At 42.3% G+C, this 15753-nt stretch overlaps 2 protein-coding genes across 4 annotated transcripts in view; one reads left to right on the forward strand and one right to left on the reverse strand.

The window, feature by feature from the left end:
- Positions 1-6945, forward strand: part of slc36a1 (solute carrier family 36 member 1) — a 90447-nt gene extending 83502 nt beyond the window's left edge. For both annotated transcript variants that reach the window (XM_042074470.1, XM_042074469.1), the window contains exon 12: positions 3497-6945. In XM_042074470.1, coding sequence (XP_041930404.1) covers positions 3497-3765 — 269 coding nt within the window. In that variant the 3' untranslated portion in view covers positions 3766-6945. The remainder of the gene's footprint in view (positions 1-3496) is intronic.
- Positions 6946-11414: 4469 nt separating this feature from the next.
- mtnr1al (melatonin receptor type 1A like) overlaps positions 11415-15753 on the reverse strand; it is a 29926-nt gene continuing 25587 nt past the window's right edge. For both annotated transcript variants that reach the window (XM_042073930.1, XM_042073929.1), the window contains exon 2: positions 11415-13291. In XM_042073930.1, coding sequence (XP_041929864.1) covers positions 12522-13291 — 770 coding nt within the window. In that variant the 3' untranslated portion in view covers positions 11415-12521. The remainder of the gene's footprint in view (positions 13292-15753) is intronic.

Below are 15753 nucleotides of genomic sequence, written 5' to 3' on the forward strand. Positions count from 1 at the left end.
TCTCCCCTCGTCTTTTCAGCACTCGTGATTGACCTATTTCTTATCTTCTCATCTATCAGGGGCTTTAAGTGAACCTGAAGCTTATGAGCAGTGTAACGGCAGCCCTTTCATAACCATCTGGTAAAATGCAAGAGCACTTGTGCTAATTTATTGACACCTCGTGCTCTCTGACCAGAGATTAATATGGAGGACTCTGACTCAAGCCTCCCTTGGGCCCAATTTTTGCATTCAAGTGGAAGTTGTCCAACTTGGCTTGTGTGCAAATCAAGGAGCCGCTTTGATGGAGCAGTGCCTTGTAAAAATAGCTAAAACAGAGGCTCGTTTCTCAGAGAGCTCGTTTCTCATGAATCTAGAAGTGCAACATTTTGTCTTTTTTTATTATTATTTTTTAGACTTAGCCTTTGTCCTCTGTCAAATGTCCTTGTTAGTTTGTATCATGTTTTAAGTCAAGTTTTTGCCAATGAAATCTAGAAGCTTACAGCTGACACTATGTTGGTCTTTATTCTTTAACCCCCCAGCTCTCTCTTGTTGTCTTCATCTGTCTGTTTTTGTCACTGTATGTCCTGTTTCCCAACCTCTTCCTCCCCCTCCTCCTCTCTTACCTTCTTGTCTTTCCCCATCTCTATCTCTTTAGCTGCTTTCAGACCTAGGTGTAAGTCCGCATGTTCTGCGGATGTCAAGCGTTTGGACTGTATATATCTGAACAACATAACCGGCCATTTGGAATTCCGAACTTAGCCAGCTGTTACACTACTCCTAGTATTTCCAACGGACATTATGTAAATGAGCTTGTGAACAAAGCGAAGAACATGCAGAGATTCTGTTCATGGTCGTGTTCAACCAGGTTCGACCTGTTCAACCACACAGAGATTCTGTTCAGAGGTACTCACTCACAGGCTTTGCTTGAATGGAAACTTTTGTCTATGTGTCTTAAAGAGACATTATGATGTTTTTGTTTGTTTAACATTAGTGAGCTCATTTGCCTTGCAGACAGTAGCACTGCAGTTGGCTCTTATACAAATCTGTTAAGCTTGTCAGCTGACTCTGATGTATTTTGCTGATATATCTGGTGATGGTCCACTGTAGAAGGCGTTCTTACATTTTCACTGAGTTTCTGACCAAAAGACCAATAGCCTCAGCAGCTAATCGGAACAACTGCCATGTTGTGACGATCTTACAGACGTTAGTTACTTGCACTTGCCTTAAAAAGGGTGAAAACATCCATAATGTCATAACTATACTACTACAACATTGGGGAAAGGTCTCAGTCTTTGTGGTTCACAGTCAAATCTTGATTCCCCCCCCCCCTACCCTTCACACAATGTTTTCTGTTCATCTCTTTCCAGACCAACTATATCTAGCCACCCCCCTGTATAGTTTGCTTCAGATCACTTGAGAAACTTTGGGATGAAAATGTTCTTCTCCCACGTTCATTGTTTCTGTCTAATGAAAACAGAGGGAACTGTCAGGTAGGTCAAGAGGGCGTTGTTGTCTAATCGCCATCCCTGGGTGACTAATTAGCAATCAGACTCAGGGAAGGGGGAAAGAGACCTACAGGAGTGTAAGTGAGCGATCCTTGTGTTGCCAGCGCTTCCAACACCACGGAAGAAGTGTCGGATTTCCGAGTTACGGTGATTGACAACTTCTCACCCCAAGCGAGACAAGGCCACATGGCTGCAAGAGAGGCAAGGGGAGCTTATGCCTGTGCAACAAATGAAATGGGGGGTGTAGAGGGAGATCTGAAGGTCTTTTGAATGTTAAATGAGCTCTGTTCTCCAGGCAGGGCTGATGAATTCAGATAGACAGGCGCAGATAAAAGGAAGGCTCACGCCAGTGGAACCGTTAAATGTGCCGTACTGGGCCACGGGAGGAGTTGATGAAGGGGGCAGGGAGAAAAAGAGAAGGAGAGAAGAACTCAGAGAGAGAGAGAGAGAGAAAGCTCCCTCTGCTTGGCCTGGATGGGATCCAAGACAGAGAGATGTTTGAGCAGTTATAATGAGATCTGCCCAGCTGGAGATGTTGGTGTTTGGCGATGGCAAACACCACAAACCCCCCCCCTGAACCTGCATGGTCATAAAGGGAGACCATGCTGAGGGATGTTTACAGATGCCGCTCGAGGAATGGCACCCTGCTACTACAGTTGGAGAGTTGCTTTTTGTGCCCTGTTACACTTGATGCATTTTACTACTGGCAACCCATAATGTCTTATCTGTCAAGGGACTGGAGTGTTGTGCGACATAATACATTTGTGTTGATGGGGATTGGGGAGGGATTTTGGCTCTAAAACTCGCCGAGTTTATTTGACTCCTGGGGTGACAAGGGCCCTCTCTGCTGTTTTTTTTAGGAGTGTCCCAGTCACACTGCCGAATTTCTCACTCCAGCTGGGAAGCTTAAAGTTAGGCCTCTGCTCCCGTCGTCCGTGGCACGACAAGGCGATCCTTGAAGAGGCCGGCGATGTATTAGCTGCTGAGCTCTCCCAGGGAGCGTTCTGCAACATGCGACCCAAAAGATCGACCTTCGCTCTGCTCCTCGAAGTTTGACAGATTTCTGTAAAATCGAGCAAAGGGCAAATGAATGGGCTTCAAAGAGCCCTTTATCCACCTCCCTTAATGCGCGTCAAATTCACAATGTGTGTGTGTGTATGTGTGTGTGTGTGTGTGTGTGTGTGTGTGTGCGCGCGCGCGCGCATGCGTGCGTGCGTGCGTGCGTGCGTGTGTGTGTGTGTGTGTGCGTGTGTACAATTCCTCAGTAGCAACACCATTGTGACAGGGAAAAGGAGGTATTGCCACCTCTGGGACCAAGTGTTTGTGGTGCAGGACTTTTTGAAGATTTAATAGCCTTCTGGGCTCGCTACAGAGTGCTCGGCACAGAGAGACAGGGAGAGGGGAACAGTGGTTTATCGACCCTGGCGTATTTGGGGAAAACACACATCACCAAATATTTCTGCTCTGCCACAACACACCCCCTCCACCCTCAATACACACTCTGACTGACACACACACACACACACACACATTCATACATACTCACTCACTCACTCACTCACACTACTCCCTGAACTCACTGTCAGGAGTGTCTTTCAGCCCAGTAGCAGACGAGTCTAAGCCTCTCCTGGCTGAAACAGTAAATCATCTAGAGTATACCTACCCAATTTCAGAAGTGGCCCTAAGCAAGAAGAACAGTATGAGGTGCAATCTAACTTTTCTCTTTTTTTTCAGTGTTCATAGAGACTTAATACTTGTAGATCACCTCACAGGGTGACTAAGTTTTCAGAGAAATCCTCTCTCTCTCTCTCTCTCTCTCTTTCTCTTTCTCTTTCTCTTTCTTATCTCCCTCCACTCATTTTGTATCTTTACTGTCCTACGTATCCGTGTATTTTGTGTTGTATGTATGAGGATTAGGTACTGGTACTTTTGCTTTTCCCATCTTTTAATTTCCCTTTGAAGCACTTTGCCAGCACTCTATATCATCATATGTCATTTCTGATCCCTGGCAGGTGCTCTGGCCGTCCTGATCCCGGAGCTGGACCTGGTGATCTCCCTGGTGGGCTCCATCAGCAGCAGTGCCTTGGCCCTTATCATCCCTCCCCTGCTGCAGCTGCTCACCTTCCACAACGAGGGCATCTCCTGCTGGGTGGTGCTGAAGAACGTCCTCATCAGCCTGGTGGGGCTGGTGGGCTTCGTCGCCGGCACCTACATCTCCATCGAGCAGATCATCAAACGCAACCATCAGCGGCACAACGACATCTCCTTCCAGGTCATGTGATGGGTGCACGGAGAGGAGGTAGAGGACATGGAGGAGGACGACACAAAGGTTTCTGACGTGACCTCTTTTATTTTCAAATGCTGTACCACCATTGATTTTGATTTTAATTCCACTCACAGATCTGCTGTTATATTATTTCTTTTTTTTATGGATTGCTACTGGTGTCTTGTTTTTATAGCGGTTAACGTGTTGGTACTGTTTTATTGTGTTTTATTCTGAATGGGGCTCTGTGCTCACAATCCCACAGGTGATTATTGCAAAGCTCTTTATTTTGAAGGCCTTGATCCACCCCTCCCCCCACCTCTGCTTCAGCACATTTTAACGTTTGTAATATTAAAAGATATTTCAAGCTTTTGACACTTCATTAGCTTTATCTTATTATTAGTATTATTAGTATTATTATTGTTATTGTGTTATTACACATTGTAAATTCCCACATTGTAAATTATGTCACATATTTGACATTATTGTAAAAAAATGTGGAAAATATTATGGCTGTTGTATGGGCAGCTGAGAAGGGTTTAAATGAACTCCTAATGTTAAGTTAATTGGTCCTTGACCTTTTGGTGTACCTCATGCTGAAGTTGATATACACATTTTGCACATATTCGCAGAAGACAGTCATTGCTTCATTTCAATGCTTTTTTTGTTGTGTTTTGGGTATGTGTTTTGGGTACTAACCACAACAGAATGTGTATAGTTCACTGATCACATTCTTGATTTGCAAGAGGGATAGGAACACCAGCAGCTGTTCCTGCAGTTGAACAGGAGTTAAAGTTTCGTAAGTTACTGACTGACCGAAGTCCCTGGGCACCGAACAAACTCCCCAAGGCCCTATTTTAAAGTTCATTCCCCTTGAAATAAGAAGCTGATAATTGGGAGCAGTACTATTTTAATGGACCACCCTCCTTAGCTGTGGGGCTTAGGTTGTCTGAGACCGACCAGAGCTTCCCTCTCAAACGGTGTGCTCAGAAAAGATTTGGAAGTATTTGTCTCCTCAATGTGGTTTTCAAAGATACGGAAAGATCAAAGGGGCGAGGAAACGGAGTGGGCCTGTGTGACAGAAAAACATTAAACAAAACCGAAGCGTGTAGAATTCAACAAGATGAGCGCATTTTCAGGTCTCCGACTAAAGTGAAAATTAAATTCTTCTTGAAGTGCACCATTAAAGCCAGTGTCTGGCCCTGCACTGGCTTGTTTGAGCTGATCTTTTGGTAGAACTTGCAAATCAAGGTGTGTAGGTAGGACTGAAACTTCTATGTGTTGTTTGTTTTTTTAACTCTTTTTAACTTCTTTTTTTTCTAGTACCAAAGTGCATTTTAATTATTCATCAATGGTCTTTTGAGTTCTTTTTTTATTCATATTTGTGATGAAATGCATTGAAATGTTGTGATTTTTAGTGTTATAACCTCAAAGGGGTAGGCTCAGGACCGATGTCTTCCAGATGAGAATATGAGTTTAATCAGAAAAATTTGCTACATTACACTTTGGCCATTTAAAAAAAAAAGTGCAAATAAGACACTTTTGGTGAACCTTGTCACAGGGAGTCTGTATATTAAAATAGAATAGTTGTCAGTGCCGTTACTGACAATAGGATTGTATGATAATGTATGGTCCCATATAATGGTAAAGACATAACATAAGCTGGCAGCCATTGTTATCTCTATGAGGTTATCTTAAAATTGAAATAAAACGTATAAAACATAACTTTGGATGTCTTGAAAGTGCCCCCAAATTCTAGGCTACAAGTTATTATCTAGAACAATGCCTAGACAATAATGGAAATAACAGCCTTTGATATTTATATTCACATTTGCATTTATTAATTTAGCTTTTATCTTTTATCCAAAACGACTTACAGAATTTAAAATGGTACAGACAAAAAAGGAATATTTTAGCCATTGCCTAGGCCTACCCTTGATTGCAGTCCATTTGAACGCATTCATTTCTTAGCTTTTTAGGTCAACTTGTTTTTTTTTTTTTGTGCTTTCACATTCATTGGCAAGTCTTTACCATTATTTGCAACTTTATTCCATTTTTCTTTTAAAGTTCAAAAAACATAATTTGGTCAGTAAAATCCAGTACTGCTGTAATAAAATCATTTTTGTATTTGTTGAATTTCTAAATGTTCTTTGGAATTATATTTAAGTTTTTTTTTCTCCATTTTTCCTCACCAGATTCCACATAATAGTATATACATACATAAACATCAATGAAGCTTTTACCTGAATTAAATGTTTAGAGCTTTGAGAGCACTTTGGAGACCATCAGACTTCCTTATTCACCAAGTACTGATTCCATGTTAGCAGCAGCCACCACTCTTGTGTACCATAGCAACTCTGGATGGCACACTAATGATCAAATGCCAAGTTCTGCTTTTTATTTGGAAGAGGGAAAAGATTACCTCCTTCTTTGCACTTTAGGAGTGATCTTTTTTAATTGACTGTAATAGTTTTTTTTAAAAATGTTTTAAAGGTTTTTTTTTTTTTTTAAGTTTGTAAAGCCTTAATGAGACTGTATATAATGCTTGCCAAAATAACATGACAGATTGACACAGTAGCCACATTTGCAGTCCAACACGACACCATGCATCACAAGGGAATTCCAAACATAGCTGGTTATGACCCACACACAGTCCGGAGGAATGTCTCACAAGCAGACTTTCTTCATCTGTGCAGCCCCCTAGTTCCTCAAGCCTGTTCTTTCCCCCTCTGGCCATTCATTGGTTTAACTCAAGTGATCTTTTATTAGATCATCCTAACGAGCCTTACGAAGATTGTGTCAGATGGGAGAATAAACAGGATTGGAATATATTGGTCCTGGGGCGCGTTTCCCAAAACCATAGTTGGTAACTAAGTTAACAACTTTGTTAGTTGCAATGCAATTTCCCATTGCCAACCAACTAAGTTGCTAACAGTTTAGCAACTATGCTTTTGGGAAACGCATCCCTGAACGGGACAATCTGCAGAAGTAGCATTGATGACCTGTGCTCAGTTATTAGTTCACATGTTTGTTCTTGCCCATGTGATGTACACTTTTTCTTTTTCAGTGAAGCTTTGTTAAAGTGTGCTAATAAGGTGCTATGATACAGTGCAAATATGAAATGTTTTTTGTTGACTACATTTTGGCTGATGTGTTTATTTGTTGATGCTGTCAAATAAAGAAATACTGAGCAGATAATGACGAGGTTTATCATTTCCTCTTAGAAATCAATTTCAAGCACAATTTTACGACCGGCTCAGAACCGCAACACACAGAGGGAGGTGGACAACAGTGGTGTGGTTAACCAAAATATATTTATTTAAAAGTAATCAGGAATAATGAACTGTAGTCAAAAAAGGAGTGTGCAGGCATCAGTATAATGTTGAGAAAGATGAGTACGAGATCATGGAAGAGAGAATGTGCCTGTGGGAGAGAAATTGACCACAGTGCCCACAACAGAGTAAATGTGACTGACCGGAAAAGTGACCCACAGAGAGAGAAACAACCCCTTGTTTAGCCCAAACCTTTCACCCCGGTGGGTGCCATTGTTGGGCCAGGCCAGCCTTGTGATAACACTTGCCATGCCAGGCCTAAAGAGAACACTGGGAGTCATGACGACAACACTCAGTGCTCATTTTTCCTCATAGAATTAAAAAACATATAGTATATAGTAATCATACAGACATAGTAGTCACATAAAAATATTTATAAACATGGTTCCAATCCTTTGCCAATTTTGAAGAAACTTTCCAACCTTGGCTCAGTAGCAGTAGAAAGTTTGGTATGTTCAAGTAAGATCAATCTATTATAGCTACTGTAACTCTCTGTCATGACAGATTGCAAAAGGGGATTGAGAATCCATTCATGAATTCATTTATAAATTAGCCTACTTCATTCCTTAACCAGTTTGTGCGCGAAGCATGTTTCAATATTACACAAGCTATTTTTATTGTTGTAATATTGAATGATCTCACAAATAAAGCGGTGAAAAATGTACGCACAGTGCGTAGAGGATTACGGCTGGCGGAGCCAATGTACAGTCCATTCACATGACTTTATATGTTGAACTGAGACACGCTGTGTTTGGTTTGATGTGAAACAGCTATGTTAATGTAATCTGCATCAGTGATAATGACTGATCATTTCCAACTGTATTCTCTGATGAACCATAAGCATTAACTCTAACAGGATTACATGCTTAAATGGCTGTCGGGAGTTACAGGAGATTTCTACTGTAGGCTAGACTTCTATGAGTCAGCATCAGCAGTATATGCGCCGTCATTCTTTCTCAAAGCAATCTTTTTAGTGCCTCAAACTTCAAACAAAGTTTTAAAATTGTTTTAAAAAGTGCATGTCCCCATGCTAAAAAACGGCCTACATCAGTTTCACCACATTATGTTTCTGTCAGGGGCCTTTTATCACAGCAGTGATCCTTGTCAGAAAATAACCAGAAAATGGTTTCCAAATATATCTCCCAAAATAATTTACTCTTCAAATGGTCTCCTTTCTGCTTGTCCACTCTTCTGTATTGGTCTAAATGAGATTTTGTCATGAGAGTGTAATATGGACGCCTAAGATGAAGCAGTACTGCTGCACACATACATGTTTGAGTGCACGTGTACCTCTGGTCATGCCTGCTAATGTGCCTGCAATTAAGAGGCCTGTCTACTTTGATATTGGTGATCACATTACGCTCTAAGAACAAAGTGCTCTTTTATGACTGAAATGTGTGCAAGCACGACTTTCCATTAAAAGTTTCCATGTGATCTCACAGCACTGGAAAGGTCAATTGCAGGACTTTCCCTGTGTCTGCTGGTTGCAAGTTGCAAGAGTCAGCTAAAGTTTTATGCTGAGCCTATGAAAGTATACATACAGAGCATCTACTACCAGACCTTAGTGTATCACATTTATCTACCATCTCTCTTTAGCATACAGTATCTCCTGACAGAGAGGAGTTTACCGTAGCAACACAAATGTTTAAACTTCAGATTTTATTTTAATGTGCCAACATAAGAGACAACATTTCGACGTTAGTACCTCCTGACTGTTTGTGTACAGAGAGACTATGGCCTTGCCTGATCTGTCTGTCTGAAGCTGCTGTAATTGAGCAGTGGGGAGCTCACAGGCACATGATGGAGGAGATGCAGAGAGCAATGCATGGGGCACCTGAATCTCGCGTGGCACATCTCATGTGGCCCTGGTGGATTGATCACATTTCCTCCTCGTCCTCCTCCTCCACCCCAGCCACTGCGATCGGTGGCAGCGCATGTTAAGAAGCCATGAGCTCAGTTCAGTAGGAGTTCATGGCAGCCAGCCTCTGACCAGGCCACAGCCTGTGGTTTAATGCCCCTGACGTGTGTGTGTGTGTGTGTGTGTGTGTGTGTGTGTGTGTGTGTGTGTGTGTGTGTGTGTGTGTGTGTGTGTGTGTGTGTGTACACACGTGTGGGTGGCTTTTACATGTTATTGGACGTTTTACAGACCATAGCCAGAGGTCCTTTTATTGTCCTGCTTATGGTGTGGCTGACTCACACACTGGCATGCTGAGATGAGCCCTCAGCAGCGTGAGTGACTATGGGCGATAAAAGTGCTCTCTAATAGTGTAAGCAATCTGAACACTCTAACAGAACGACATCCAGAGACTATACAGTACATCCCGTAAATGAGCAGCAGAGCATGGATATGGCCATTACTTCTTCTTTACTGAATTCTGGCTGATTGAGATATTCTCAAACAGCTCTCAAAAGACTATTTTGCATATCACACATTGGAAATTTGTTTGTAACCCCATTTCCTCAGCTTAATGAGACATTAGAGTAGCTAGGATATCCATAAATACCTCCTCATTGTGTTTCCTCCCAGCTTTCTTTTCATTGTATGACCATTAGGTCACAGAAGCCACTTGTAACAGTTATCCTTCCTGACAGGTGCACTTCTTATCCTCTGCTTTGCAATGCTATAAGCAATGGGACCTCCATTTTTTGGCCGTCATGAACTCTGCATCTGACCCCAGTATCTGGTGTGTGGGGGGTGGGGGGGGGGTGCAGTCCTACCCTTGTGTGGCACCTGCAGACATGACCCACCGTGGCAAGCGGGGGACTTTCTGAACCGTCTGCCTCATGCGACCCCCAGGACATGTCACGTCGCGGCTTGCTTCCTGTAATGCTTCCCGACATCACTGCACCGGATGACGCACAGTGTCACTGGCTCCTCCTAAGGGGCCCTGGGCTATGTTCTGTGACTACTGATCGATTTCTCTAGCCTAGAAATCTAGACGCGCCCCTAGCGGCAGCAAATTACATTTGCTGCCAGGGCTAATCTAGCAACTCTCCGTTGGCTTGTGAGCTCCAGAAATCGAAACTCAATCAGGCCAATGAAATCGTGTATAGAGTCGTTAGGTGGGCTTAACATAATGATTGATGGAATGATTGAGTTGCAACGGTTTGGCTTGAATTCCCTGCTACTTGAAAACAGATAAGATGGATGTTGCTGTTGGCGAACAGTGTGACATGAGTTAAGCTTTTATTAAGTTGGCAAACGTTTGAACTAGCCAACTAGCTCCGCTGGTGGGAAACGCATGGGACTCATAGCGTTGCCACTGTCCTATTGCGTGCAGAGGGAATTTGAAAGACAACTGATTATCCAGCCCCTCGGACTGAGCACTGCGAACGGTGAGTGCCCAGACCCTACATTTTAATGTGGGTCTAGCTCGTCAGGCTACGATTTCTCTCCAGCCCTACTTATTCTATTGCAAGGGTTCCCGAACGTTTCAGCCCGCGACCCCCAAAATAACGGTGCCAGTGACTTGCGACCCCCACTATCCTTCGAAGTGGTAGAAGTACACAAACACTAATCAACCTGCTGAAACTGATGCTGTTGCTAATGTCACTAATCTGTCGTAATCACATCAGGGGATCAGAAGGGGCAAATAAAATCAAAAGGCTTTCATTTGAAATGTAACTATTTTTATCTTTTGTTACAATTATGGCTAAAATAAGTTTTCTTTAATTGCCCTGAATCTAGTACGTGTACGCCACCAGTGCTATCATTTTTATTATCCAACTCACACCAGTTAATTCATGTCTACCGGTCACTGTTTCTAGACAGATATCAAAAATGAGATTGTTTTTACACTGGGGCCCTCTGATCTGTGTTACATTGGAAATACTGTTGTAATATTCCAATGCTATTTATATATAAAAAAAAAAAACACTCTTGAATGGAGTCACAATGAAAATTGTCATGATTCTTTTTTATTATTATTTTTCCCTTTCTTTTGTTATGAATGGCACAGTGTACTTTTTAATATTGTCCTTAAATTGTGTGATACACTCTTAATTTACTTCTCATATATTACATCCATAATTTAGTTCTGCATTGTAGATTTATAAAAAAATATGATTCTCATAAATATAATACCCCGCATCCTGTTAATGACAATGTGCAAAAAGCTGGAAAGAACAAAGACATCAATCAGCCTACTCCGATTAAACTCTTGAAATAAGATCCAATAGAGTCCATTTCTGACAGTTTTCTGAGGTAAACTTCAGTAATTTGAAAATGAAAAACATAAGTTATATTCATTAAAAAATAATTTACTTTAACATTCCTTCTGCCTTCAAATTTGTAAAACATTCATGGATCATTTAATACATATGGTGGGTGCCTGAGTGGGGACTTCAAACAAGTAGCATCCTTCTTTTAATCTCTGTTTCTTCCCACAAAGCTGCACTGAACTGCTTTGGAAACAGAATTACAAAATATCCACCACAAATCACCAAATATTCATATGAAACTGGAAAATTTGAGCTCTTGATTGTGTTCAAACATGTGGGACTCATTAAAACAATATATCACTCTTGTCAGAATAACAATATACTTTATATATCCATTTCGCATAATATATTCTCTCCTCATAATATATTACACAGCCTCATGTCCTCATGATAAAAAAAAGACTCCTGTATTACAAGTTGTTGCTAAGGTTCCAGTATGCACAAAGTAAAGGCCCCACTTAACATAATAAAATATTTGTAATTGTTTTGAGAAATCATCTCAAATGAATGTGCTTGATTAAGGAAAATTGTGTCATAGTGGTCGATCCTTGCGCTACCCTCTAAAATGACATCAATTGCTGCCAAAAGCTAATTATTTGAGGGCATAATGAGAGCTCTTGGTGTGTTACTTTGGTTTGTCACCCATAATTCAATCAGGAGACACATTTTTCCTGATTCAAACATGCAAAGAGCCAAGATATATAGTTTAATTTACAAAAGGAAGGACGTGGTAAACCCAGATAAAAACTCTCTTTTTTCCCTCTTTTTTCCTTCATACAATTTGGTATGTATGGCTGTACCGCAGTGCCAACTCTTCTTAAAAAACATTGCCTTTATGACTCTGTGTGCTGGTCTGGACAGCAGGCCCTTTCCAGCTTAAGTGTGTAAATCGACCCCAAGACCCTTCTCTATCATGAGACCCTTCAGTGCAAATGTATAGCCAGGCATGAGATATGAGCTACACAATCAAATGCATTTAGCCATTAGGGCTAAAGTTCATCATTCAAAAAGCACTTCGGGTCTCGAGAATGAGAGGGTTGCATTATCAGCCAGGACAAATGAAAAGTGACAGTAAAACCTGGAGGTGCTCATCATTCATAGTGAGTCTGACACTTCCTATTGCATCTCACACAAAACTGCCTACGGTCACAGGTCTCTCCTTAATATCCCCATGGAATAATAATGTTAATAATGATAATAAATAGAAAAAAAAAAGCTTATTCAACACTGGAACTTGAAAACGGCCAGTATGATCCTTTTGTACTCCTTGCGGAAGTTGTGGTTGAGCACGCCGTAGATGACGGCGTTTAAGCAGCTGTTGAAGTACGCCATGAAGTAGCTGGCTGTGAAGAGCCACTCCGGGATGGTCTGCGCCAGGCGTGGGTCAATGGCGACGGCCAGGCCGATGAGGTTGAGCGGCGCCCAGCAGACGGCGAACAGCACGAACACCACGAACATGGTGAGGAAGTTGCGCAGGTCGTGCGGATTTATCTTGGGCCGGCTGTCGGGCTTGACGCGGCGCCGCACCTGGATGACCAGGATCCAGATGCGCAGGTAGCAGTACGAGACGATGGCGATGGGCAAGATGAAGTGCACCACCACCACCGTGATGGTGTAGAGCGAGCTGACGGACTGGGCGAACGTGCACGAGTAGACGCGCGGGTCGTACTGCAGCGACTCCACGAACCAGTTGGGCACGATGGCCAGGGTGGTGAGGACCCAGACCAGCAGCACATAGCAAACCGTGTTCTTGTTGGAAAAGAGCTTGTCGTACTTGAGGCTGTGGCAGATGTAGCAGTAGCGGTTGATGGCAATGCCCGTGATGTTGAAGATGGAGCCGATGACGCTCAGGCCCATCAGGAAGCCGCTGATCTGGCAGTGGATGCTGCCCGCGATCCAGCCGTCGTGGAAGATGGCTGTCAGCACAAGAGGGTAGGGGTACACAGCCACCAGCAGGTCCGCGATCGCCAGGCTCACCACAAAGGCATTTCCTGCCGAGAAGCACACAGACAGAGAGGACCGCAAATCAATTTTATGAAGTAGCCTCAGCAGCAGGCTGCAGCAATCAAATCAAGTGTGGTCAGACCCTCTGGGCAGTTAAGGCTACATCCTGAGCTCTCGGGCCTCAGGTGATCTTTCAATAACAGGAACCCTTAAGACTCTGCTTTAAATCTGCTATTTTATTTATTTATTTTCATAAACTGCCAAGTCATAATAGATTGCTTCCTCTCTTAAGTTACAGCCTATTGTTGTTGATGTGTAAGTAATGTTTATGTTGGTATGTCATACATCTGCAAACACTCCTTGCTACTACCACTGCCAGATTATATCACTGAGCAGAGATTAAGGGGGAAGCTAGTACGGTGTAATTGTATTAAATTGTGTAATTGTAAGTTAATCACAATCAGGGCATAGCAAACACCACTCTGCAACATACTATTGCATAGACCTCAGCTATCTGGATAGATAAATCAAATCTCTGCCTCCCTGTGGCTCTAGCACATGCACACAATAACCATAACTATCACTGAAGGTAAAGATAGGCTACCCTACTGCCAATGAAGATAAAAAAGTGGCCTTTCCTTCATCCAAGTCGGGACTGAGAGGGAGATAAGGTTTGCTCAGAGTTACTGTTTTCATGCTCTCATCCTGCCAGTAAGAGGAGACGCATGGTTCTCTTACAGACTCTTTCAGACTGGTGACAATTTAGAAGCCTGTTTCCCAGGCATTCATGTCCGAAATCATCTGTGAATTTAAAGGAGTTCTTGAGTTTCTTTTAGCTATAAATTCATACCTAACTTTCTTTAACAGAGATACACTGAGTTGTTCTGTACAGAAATTAAGGTTTTGCGTAATGTTGTGTTTTATAGTTTCTTTGTGTGTGTGTGTGTGTGTGTGAGTGTGAGTGTGAGTGTGTGTGTGTGTGTGTGTGTGTGTGTGTGTGTGTGTGTGTGTGTGTGTGTGTGTGTGTGTGTGTGTGTGTGTGTGTGTGAGAGAGAGAGAGTCTTTGTTTGTTTGTTATTTCTTTGGCCTTTCCATGAAATGTGTCCCAACTAATCCGATTAATCCTGATTGCTGTGTAATCCTTAGTATAAGAAATGCAACTTTGTAGTACTACTATGTGTGACAGAGAATATATTCCCTATAGCTCACACGACAACACGTCACCTCTCTTTTCCATTTGTTGTCAAGATTAGCTGTGCAGTATGCAATTAGAAACGAGTGCAGTGGCATTGCCTGGGACAGGAGGCTGACTCAGCACAATAGCTTCTCCATTGCCGTCTCTAACAAGATGCCCCATCTGGCTGTGTAATGTAGCCCTCAAGGCTTAATGCCAATGCCAGTTAACCAACAAGAGTGTGTGAAGATGTGTCAATTTAAGGCGAATTATCCCTTGAGATAGTTTTATCTGAAACATACTCTAGTTTCTTCATAAAATGGCGTTTACAAACGTAAGTTCGGGAGGAGCATGACGGAGTTTGCCACGCCTCCTTCTTCAATCAGTCAGGTTATTTATTCACAGTCTACCTGCCGAAGTTGCAGCATCGGTGTTACTCCGGCACAATTCCGCAAAGCCCTTCAGGACATGGCCAGAGACCTCGCCAAACATGCTCTTCTATTATGCTTTTATGTATTATGCTTTTATGTCTTTTCAAATTCAGGAATGTGAACTAGTGAACAACCATTCAGTGGTTATGAATGTGTCATCAAATGCATGATGCCCATGTTCCCTTGATCTAAAAATTTCCCCAAAAAGCTGTCATGACACTAAAAACATCCGTCATTATTTTGTTCTTTTAACTCACTGAGGGAATAGTTCACAGAAAAATAACAGTGCTGCCGACCAACAGTTTTTCGTCAAATCGGTTCAGTTCAGAGTTGATTGAACCTTGGTGCTATCTAATGAACCAGCCCACATTTCCACCAGTTTTGAACGGAACCTAAGATGCGTCATCAACAAGAGTTATATGCATAAACAAAAAGTTATATGCATAAACAAAGAGTTATGTGCATAAATGCAAGGATAATATGACAGTTGTCCGATTAAAAACGGCAGAAATCTATGAAAAATGCTGGTTAATGTCTGTAGTGTAGTGCTAGTTGACTAGTTTTGTTTACTCATGGCAACAGTTGATATGGACGGAAAACTCGTGCATTTAGCCTTCTCCCCTCTGAAAGGTAGAATGACATGCCCACTCCAGTTCACAGGAGAAACAAACTATTTTCTGATTCAAGGTCCGAACCAAAGTGCCACATTCCAAAGTGCCGAACCATTTTTTGTTTGGACGAAATGCTCCAAACAGTTTAAATGTTGGTTTACAAACGGGAACGGAACCAGTTCTCTGTCGGTGGAAAAAGACTATGTGGGGTCCAGGCTGAGAAAGAATTATCTTACCACTTAGCACTCAGTGCCAAACTTGCAAGCACTTTAGGTTGTCACGTCACTAGTTTA

Source organism: Alosa sapidissima, chromosome 20 (genome assembly GCF_018492685.1).
Source record: "Alosa sapidissima isolate fAloSap1 chromosome 20, fAloSap1.pri, whole genome shotgun sequence".
Classification (NCBI taxonomy): domain Eukaryota; kingdom Metazoa; phylum Chordata; class Actinopteri; order Clupeiformes; family Clupeidae; genus Alosa; species Alosa sapidissima.